Source organism: Chelonoidis abingdonii, chromosome 4 (assembly GCF_003597395.2).
Source record: "Chelonoidis abingdonii isolate Lonesome George chromosome 4, CheloAbing_2.0, whole genome shotgun sequence".
NCBI lineage: Eukaryota > Metazoa > Chordata > Testudines > Testudinidae > Chelonoidis > Chelonoidis abingdonii.
The window spans coordinates 106,194,717-106,204,324 of record NC_133772.1 but is presented as its reverse complement, the minus strand read 5'-3'; the positions used below and the strand labels follow the sequence as shown (position 1 = coordinate 106,204,324).

The following is a 9,608-nucleotide window of genomic DNA, read 5'->3' as shown; positions in this document are numbered from 1 at the left end:
CACCTCTGACTGACAAAAGTTTTACTGACAAAAGTGCTACTGTAGACATGTCAATGGGAGAAGCTCTCTCACCGACAAAGCGCTGTCTACACAGAGGGCTAGGTCAGTATAACTACATTGCTTAGGGGTATGGATTTTTTTTTACATCTCTGAGCAATGTAGTTATACTGATATAGGTCTGTAGCACAGACGGATCTGAGAGACAAGATGGGTGAGATAATATCCTCTGATGGATCAACTTCTGTTGGTGAAAGAGAGACAAGCTACGCAGAGCTCCTCTTTGGGTCTAAGATAGTGCCACAGCTAAATGCAAGGTGGAACAGACTGTTCGGCATACATAGTTAACACATTCTCAGGGAACACTTACGGCGAAGTGGCTTCTTAACACCTTGGCAGTCACAGGCAAAGAAGACGGCGAATGAACTCCTGGAGAAAAAATAATAAAAGACAAAGTTAATCATGGGCAAACACTTTTCACAAAACCATTACTCCATATCTGACCTCTCAGTCCTCATCTTCAAAGGAAATCTGCATGCAACACCTTTAAAAAAAATGAGCCTGGGAGCTTAAATTCATAACTTTGCTAGTTATGAGTTCATAGTCTTAATAAAGACACTGAATTTATGGCTTATTACAACAATTTGTACCCATTAACCCCCCTTTATTCTCCTATGACTACAAGGGTGTTAACAGGCCACTTAACCTCAAATAGTCTCTTAGAATATGCATGAATGACTGCCGAAAAATTCACACTCCTGAGCAGCGTGGTTAAGCCATCCTACGTCCCTGTATAGACAGGACTAGGTCAAGAGAAGAATTCTTCCATTGACCTAGCTAGCGCCTCTCGGGAAGTGGATTACATATGCCGATGGGAGAATCTCTTCCGTTGGAGTAGGTAATGTCTACACTGAAGCGCTAGAGCAGCTTTAAGTGTAGACAAATCCCAACTACTTTTCTCAGACCTGAAGAGCTCTGGGTAGCTTGAAGGCTTCTCTCTTTTACCAACAGAAGTTGTTCCAGTAAGAGATATTACCTCACCCACTTTGTTTCTCTGGGGGTTTTTTTGGCTGTAATTTTAAAAATAATGGAAACATTTTTATTTCACATTCTGTAAAAACAAAAACAAAAAAGCCACACATACAAAAAAAAGACACCACACCTTACAACACTTAATTTGTACTTCTCGCTGAAAGCATACCACATTAAATGTAAATTGTTATAATTGCCAACAGTAGAACTCTCTTCCGTAGCACCCTCAAAGTTTAAATGACCAGATGACCTTCCAGTCACATTGCAAGGCATAACAAATGCAGGCTCTTTCAAAACAAATTAGTTTCAAATCCAGTGGTATAAACCATAAGATGAGAACCACCCTGCACGCTTGAAAGCCCCAAATAATTTCTACTCTTGGGTCAGCGAGCACAGTCAGATCAGGGAATAGGGTTGTTATGGTTGATTGTTATACTGAGATTAAGAAAGCACTGATATGTAAACATCCAAATATCCTATTTACTAGTGCCCAATGCCTGATTAAATTTATCCCAGACATTAAACTATTGTTTTCTAGCCTATGGAATACAAATGATCTACTTTGAGACAGGATATGTTTATCTATTTCAGGTGATATTTATGGAGTCTTCCCTGCCGCTTATTTTCTGTAGAATTACATAATGCAATTCGAAGTTGTATGGTTAATGAGAAATATTTGTTATTGTTGAAAGAAAATGTGTCGATATTTTAAAATGCAGAATGGCAAACATAAAACCCTACATGACTACTTATGAACAAATCGGTACCCAACTAGAAATTATTTCACATAATACAACAAAGCCACATTTAGTCCGGAATACCAGCAACTCAAAAAAGAATGTTTATATCCAAGCTTCAGACCTGTCGTTACAACAGGTGATGGTCCAGATTGCTAGAAGCAGAGACCAGACACCACTCGCCCCAATCTGTGTAGACCTTTACAGCAGAGGCCGGACAGTTTAAGAAGGAGAGTGCGGCTCTAGAGCCATGGGGCTGGCCGGAATCAGGGGCAGGCTGGTGCCTGGAGGGTGTGTGTCTTGTTTCGACTCTGCCCAGGCTGCCAGCGCCCCTCCCCCAGTGCCCGGCGGCGACACCCTGCCTCAGGCTCGAAGAGAGCGAACCGCTTGAGACTCCCCCCGGCTAGAGAATGCGGGCCCGGCGGGAACTCACCAGCAGGGCCCTGCCGCCGGGCGCGCGGTGAGAGGTGCCGCAGAGGGACCCTGCGCTCAGGGCAGTGGAGCAAAGCAGACGACAACGGGCCCGGGCCCGGGCCCGTCCCCGGGACCCCCCGCCCGGCCGCCCACGGGACTCACCAGGCGGCACACGCGCAGAGCGATCCCGCGAGAGGCGGTGGGCCCAGAGGGGCCTCGGTGCAGACCGGGCCCGTGAGGGCCACGCTCCGCTGTTTCACCCCGTCTGCCCCTTGCCGCTGCGACTCACAACACAACGAGCACCAGCGCCGCCACTCAGCCTAGGAAACGTCACCTTTCCACTCAATCCCCGACCTCCCGAGAATCACTTCCGTTTCCGGGTCAGGCTAGCTGAGCCTGTCCGCTTTAAGGTGGCGCTGGGACGTGGCGCTCTAGGGGGTCTGGCGCCTAGCCATGCGCTAACAGGGCGAAACATTTTCTTTTTTTTATTAACTTTTTAAAATATTTATAGAGAAAAACCAACATAACAAACGATGCTTAAACGTTTCATAATAGATTAGCCCTTTGCTATCTCACCCTAGCTGTACCTGAAACATTTAATGTTAGGTATGACTAGTTACAGTGCAAATCCGTTATTTGTACAGAATTTTAGGCAGAAACAAGTTTTGTTTTTACAGATCCAGCTAGTTCAAAAAAGATAAAGAGCAGAAGCAAAAATCAGAGGAGGGGGATAAAGATGGGGAGGTAAGGAAGTGGGTAGAGAGGAGGGGTCGGTTGGGGGTGGGAGGGCGAGAATGTGTTTAATAGGATCATTCAGATACTTCCAGAAAAGCATCCCGTATTCTTAGGATTTTTCTTTGCATATTTCTGTGATGATATACAATTCTTTCGAGGGTAGCCAAGCCTATAATGTATATGCTCCTGTCTTCAATTGTTGGGTTCTATTTGAATTTCCATTTTTGTAGTCCTAATTTGTTAACAATTATTATTGCTCAACTGAGCAAAAGTTTTCTAAATTTCTTCAGCTTCCAATTAACATCGATTAGGTTTAAACTTACATGTTTATCTTGTAACACGATTTGTTAGGGGGAAGTTTACTCTGTTATGAAGTTCTGCCCAAAACATACAGATATAGGGGCATTTCCAGAGCATATGGGTTAAATTAGCACAACCTGAATCATACATTTGTCTGGTTTAGCAGCATGTGTTTTGAACAGAGAGCAGTCCAGTGCACTCTCCATATAATTTTCTGCTGGATTAATCTTAAACAAAAGTCCAGGAACAGTTCAGAGCACTGGTTAAAATGTGTTTCCATTGGTTAGCAGAAAATAATTGTCCTAGTTCTTCCTCCTAATTATTTTTTTAGGGAATCTGTGTTTAATTCAAATTTGCTGGCCAAGTCTGCATATAGTGTTGCCATAGGTTTTGGAAATCAGTAATATTTGGAGAAATTAAAGCAGTTCAGGTGGGTCGGGGTAGCACAGGCATTGAGGCTAAATAGGTGGGAGATGACATGTCTACATTGAATATATTTCCACTCCTTCATAGTGTCTAGATTGAACCTTTTGTTTAATATTGGAAAAAGGAGGAAGATATTATTTTCCCTTTCCTATCCAGCCTGGCCAAATGATGGGGTTGCCTACTATACAGAGTTTCAAGTTACCCCAGATACAGGCCTTGATATGTAGAAGGGAGTGATTTTTACATTTAATAGACATAGTATACCAAATATTTCTGGCTGACACAATAGTTGGTAATTGTTCTTTAGGAAATCAGTAGTAATCTGAGTGCAGCACAATGGAAACAGGAAAGGAAGCAACCAATTCTGCCTCTAGATGGATCCAATCTAGGGCTTTGCAGCATGAGAGAATGAGCCATTGGGCTGCTTGGTTAAGAGTCATTGCCTGATGCTAAAGTTTAAAGTTGGGAAATCTAAAGCCACCTGTTTTGATAGGGAGTTGTAAGGAGATTGTTGCCAGCACCCCACAAGAAGGACCTGATCATGTTGTCAATTTTGGTAAAATAAAAGGGAGGAATATCAAAAGGAAGGGAATTCAGAATAAAATTTATACTAGGAAGAACATCCATTGTGATGCTGGCAGACCAGGTACCAGCTCATGGCAAAGTCCCCATGTCTCACCTGAACACTGACAAATACAGCTGGAATTACTCTGGCTCATCTCTGTGTTAGTATTGTTAAATTAGATATTAGGATTATAAGAATGTGTTTAGACTTTATTGAATATTTATGAGTTACTGCATGCATTAATCTCTCTTACAATGTCTATATCCCATATTGTAAGGTAATATTTAAGTATTTGTATTGTATGCCTCTGTTATTGTGTAACTCATCAAACAGGAGAGAGACATTAATTAGTGTGAAGTGCTGATCTCCAATATAAGGTGTTATGTCCTTCCCAACAGGAAAAGGCCAACACCACCACATGGGCTATTTGTAGGACATTAAAAAGGACAAAAGAGTTCTGCTATTTCACCTGCCTCCTGAAGGTGAGTCATATAAGTGAATTCCTTGTCAGCTGAGTCTGCAGCTCAGAGCAATGGGGAGAGAGAGATAAAATCCCTAACAAGAAGGAACTGGATCTCTATGCTTCTTGGATTCTCAGGGGCAAGGTTTCTAGGCATAAGTAAGGGATCCCCAGCTGCTTAGCCTTGGTTAGCCATAAAAAACATACAGAGCTTGTTTATTTTAGACACTTCTGTTATCTTTTGAAACTTGATTGCAACTCATTTCTGTATGTGTGTTTACCTGCTTTAACCTCTTAAATAACTAATTTCCTTTTTTAATAATCTTTAGATATCTTATTATAGGATAAGCTACAAGCGTGTCTTTGGTGTGAGATCTAAGGTGTGCTTCCAACTAAAGCCAATGAGATCTTCGTTGCTTCTGACTTACCCCAATTTATCTCAAAGCCAAAGAATATATCAAAGTTGCCTATTGTTTGTAGGATATTAAGAATGGATTGAGATGGATTTTTAATAAATAGGAGGAAAGGACATTGTCTGCATATAGAAAGATTTTTGTCTCTTGAGTCTTTGATTTGAGCCCTTGGATACCTTAGTGTTCCCTAATTAGTATGTTAGGTGGTTCTAATGCCAGATTGAACAGGAGGGGAAGAGGGGGCATCAGTGTCTACTTCCCTAAAACAGATCCAGGGAGGGGGATGTTGTGTTATTTGAGAGGATACAAGAGTTTGGATTTGAATATTTAATGGATAAACTGTTATAAAGGATTTTCCTAATCCAAATTTATCCTGGGTAAGAAACAGGTATTGCCAGTTCACTCTGTCAAAGGCTTTCTCTACATCAAATGAAAGGATTGCATGGGAATTTCTAGAGTGTTGGTGCAATACCATAACATTAACCTTTTTTAATAAATCCCAGATGACTGGGATTAACCATATCACTCTAAAAATATTAGCTAAAAAGCTTGAAAAAATTGAAGTATTTTTATTAGTATTGATGAAAGAGATGTCTATAGCTGTTAGGCTTTTGTGCATTGTCACTTGGTATAATTAGTATGATAATAAGGGCTTCCCTCATATTAGAAGGTAACATACCTTTTTAAAAGGTATCTCTGCAAATATATAACAGCTTAGGGGCCAGAATTTCTTTGGAAGTTTGATAGAATTCTATCAATAAGTCATCAGCACCAGGGTCAGGTCTTGCTGTGACTGTTTCCTTCATGGCCTTGATTATTTCTTCTGATTACAAAGGAAAAGCCAGCTTGGCCTGATGCTTTTCTGAGATTTGTGGGAGGTTAAGAGTTTGAACAAAATTTATTCAGGTCTTCTGGGTCAGGTTGTGAATTCTTATTATAAAGAGCCTGGTAAAATTTTAAAAAAAATTGACTATTGATCTCTTTTTGATTAGCTGCCCTTGTTCTGATTTGAGTAATACTATTCAGTATGTTTAACCTCTTTTAATATATATGCAAGAATTTTCTCTACTCTCTTCCCCACTTTGTTTGTTTGAGTCAAAAAAGAATAAACTAGGCTTGTTTTTGAAGTCAGTCTATTTGCTTCATAGTGAAGATATCTAATTTTTTAAAAAACTTTATTGGGGGGGGTAGTTTGCACATTCTAATTTTGTAGTTTGGCGTTCACTTAATTTCTAAGAGCAGAATCTGCCTCGCCTTATCTCTACTCACTGAGTAGGAAATGATCCTGTTCCTTAAAAAAAGCTTTCAGAGTATCCTATAGGGTGGACTGTGATATTTCAGGAGTACCATTTGTTTAGAAGGAAAAACAGAATTTCTTCTGTGATATAATTCTGAAAATCTTTTATCTTTAAAAGAGAGTTCAATCTCCATTCTTTACAATTAAGATTCCCCTCAAGAGGGGAAAATTGGAGTATCGCTGGTGTATGAGCAGCGATCATCATAGACTTGATTTAATTATTAAACAGGGCGTCCACCAGATTCATAATTTCTTCCGGGTGTATATTTGTGACTATGTAAAATATGGGGGAAGGGGGAAAAGTAAACTCCTTTATGGTAGCATTCTGCCACAGACACATCTCTTATAATGTTTCCATCATTTGAGTAAGTATGCTGGTGCCAGCCTGACTTGTCTGAAGAAGGGTTTAACACTGCATTAAAATCTCTTGCTATGATCATTGATATGAGTGGGATATTAATTAATTTGGGAAAAACTTCATCTGTGTGCATATTTATTACACTAGAAACAGAGTTAAAGATCTTATCCTTCACCAGTAAAAATCTACCTTCCTCATCAAAGTCTAAAATTTGTAAATTGAGTCTTTTGTAAAATGATGTTGCTAGGCCTGTGGTTCTCAAACTTTTTTGTATGGGTGACCCCTTTCACATAGCAAGCCCAAGTGTGACCCCCTCTCCTCCATATTAAAAAGCGTTTGTTTTTAATTATAACACCATTATAAATGCTGGATTCAAAGTGGGGTTTGGGGTGAAAGCTGACTGCTCATGATCCTCCCATGTTATAACCCTGTGACCCCCCTGAGGGAGTCCTGACTCACAGTTTGAGACCCCGCTACTATGCCCTATTAAACATCCCTTCCCCCATGGACTCCCTCCGAGATCTCCCTACCCTTAAGTCATTAAGGTGAGTTTCCTGTAGAAAGATGATCTCTACTTCCACAGGAGTGAGCATTGTTCTCTTTATGGCGATTCATTCCTAAAGGGCCCGTTTGGAACTCCAGAGCAGCAGAAGTAGCAGCCCACCTTAAGAGGCAGGACTCTAAACTCCGCCCCACCCCAGGAGTAGGAAGGGAGGTGTGGGGAGTCTTTGTGCACCTGCGCACTGACAGGCAGAGCAGCCATATGATGCTTCCCTGAAAAGGGCGAGGAATGTGCGCGTGCGGGGTGGACACGCAGGCTATTACCTGCACATGCGCAGGGAGAAGCGTTTTCATCGCACATTGAGGGGCGGCTTCAGGACTGTTTCCATCCTACACATGCGCATTAGGAAACACGTGTAGCGCTGGGAGGCGGGGCTAGCGGCTCTTTGTGCACATGCGCAGTATATACGCGTCGAGCTCGGCTCTAGGCGAGGGGGCGGTCAGGCTGGCGATGGATTTTGTCGGGGCGCAGAGCGCGGTGCTGGCTGTGCTGAGGGGCGTGCGCGCAGGCGACCGGTCCCGCCTGCTGCACTGGATGCGAACGACCAGTAAGCGATGTATTCGCCCGAACGCGGCACCTGTCCGCCCTCAGCAAGCCTCAGGCACCGCGCGGGGCCGGGCTTTCCCCGGGAGCTTGCGGTGCTGCGCCCGTTGGGCCCGGGGATTTGGAAGCGCGCGGCTCCTCCGCTGGGTCGGCTCAGCGTGGCGCTCGGAAGGTGTCGCCCCTGAGCAGTGTGTGCCGCTCACTTTTAAGGAGGACTCGCTTACAGTGCGGAGACTCCGGTGTTGGCAGCCTCTAGCGCTCAACTACCGCACCTTACCCCCCCTCCCCAAGTCGTAAGACAGGCTTAAAATTGAGACTTTTTTTAAAGTAGGGCTCTTAGTTGCTGTGGTTTCTGAGCCTTTGTAGGGCTGCCCTGGGGGGAGGGTGGGCAATATGCCCTAGCCCCCACAGGGGCCCCCACGAGACTATAGTATTCTATAGTATCAAACTTTTTTTTTTTTTATGGTAGGGGCCCCCTGAATCCTCTGGGTGGTCCTGCGTTTAAGGTGCGCTAGGGTAAACGAGTTCAAGCTTTCCTCTGCTGTTCCGAGGGCTAAATGCTTCCTTTGTAAAGCAAGTTTTGCTTGGTTGGCTAGGGTTATCCACAGCACGGGTGGGGTGGACTTGATGACTTCTCAAGGTCCTTTCTAGCCCTACTTTTCTGCGAGTCTTGTGAAAGCTGAAATCACCACGTAATCTCTTGATTCCAGCAGCGGGGGCGCTAAGAAAACCCCCTGTTATCACAAGAATTCCTGACATTGAATTTGCATTGATGTTATTTACAAATGTTAGGTTTTGTCTAACTGCAGGAGATGCACTTGTTCAGTTTAAATTGGGTTAAAATTCAGGTTAGTGAAAGGGCTGTGCAGATGCTTAATTTCAATTTAAACTGCAAACGTACAAGCAAAGCTGAAGATAATAGTGAAACTGATTTAAATTGCTCTGTATAAAGAGAAATGCAAAATCTAATGAGAAAAGTAAATTGGGTTTTGGAAATTATTACATTTTTAATAATCAAAGGAATGTAGTTTTCTAAGAAAAGAAACATTTATTTATAAGTACAGTGGGATCCTGTGCCATGATTGAGGTTCGTAGGCATTATGGGAATAAAAATAACTGTTTCTGACATTAAGAGCATTTCTGTAAGAGGCTTCATAGAGAAAAATATCTTGATAGTAAGGAGGACCAAGAACTATAACAATAATGTTGGCTAATCCTCAAACTGCATGTTGGTTTTTATCTCCTCTCCCATTCATGTATGTGCTCATATTTACACTGCCATTACATGAGAGTCCCATCTTTTCCATAGTCTTGATCTGGCAGATTTAGTGATACAGATTTAGAGTAAAATGTAAGAAAAGACTGTTGTTGAGTGATGGCACTTTTCTATGTCTGTCTGAGTCTCATTACCATAGTATCTGAGTGCATCACAGTACATTGAAGACTGTGATGCACTCAGATACTCTGGTAATGAGTATCCATGTCCAAGATCCATGTGAAATAAGAAAGTACTTTTATCCACATTTTTTCGGGATGGGAAGGAAACTGAAACATGGAGATTAAGTGATATGTCCAGTGTTATGCAGGAAGGCTGAGTCCCAAGATAGCACCCGTATTGGATCAGCTGGTTTTGAGTAGTGTATCTGCCATTTCTAAAAAGAATTTTTAAAAAATTAATCTTACGTTTTTAGTTTCTTATGAATTGTTCACAACAATCTTTGAGAAGGTTGAAAATGTAGCGTATGCATTTAAGTAATGCACTGAAGCCA

At 42.2% G+C, this 9,608-nt stretch overlaps 2 protein-coding genes across 9 annotated transcripts in view; one reads left to right on the top strand and one right to left on the bottom strand.

The window, feature by feature from the left end:
- Positions 1–2,530, bottom strand: part of LOC116814877 (signal recognition particle subunit SRP54) — an 82,092-nt gene extending 79,562 nt beyond the window's left edge. For 2 of the 6 annotated variants that reach the window (XM_075065512.1, XM_075065514.1), the window contains exon 1: positions 2,343–2,528. The gene's annotated coding sequence lies outside the window, so the exon portion shown is untranslated. Of the gene's footprint in view, positions 1–367; positions 427–1,890; positions 2,148–2,199; positions 2,274–2,342 lie in introns of those variants that run through there. The other 4 variants (XM_032762839.2, XM_075065516.1, XM_075065513.1 and 1 more) reach the window with 4 other exon arrangements.
- A 2,091-nt stretch (positions 2,531–4,621) lies between these two features.
- Positions 4,622–9,608, top strand: part of LOC116814876 (uncharacterized) — a 43,284-nt gene continuing 38,297 nt past the window's right edge. The window contains exon 1 of one of the 3 annotated variants that reach the window (XM_075065520.1): positions 4,622–4,688. Coding sequence is in view for 1 of the 3 variants with exons in the window: in XM_075065518.1 (XP_074921619.1) it covers positions 7,690–7,843 (154 nt within the window). In the remaining 2 variants the exon portion in view is untranslated. Of the gene's footprint in view, positions 4,689–7,682; positions 7,844–9,608 lie in introns of those variants that run through there. The other 2 variants (XM_075065518.1, XM_075065519.1) reach the window with 2 other exon arrangements.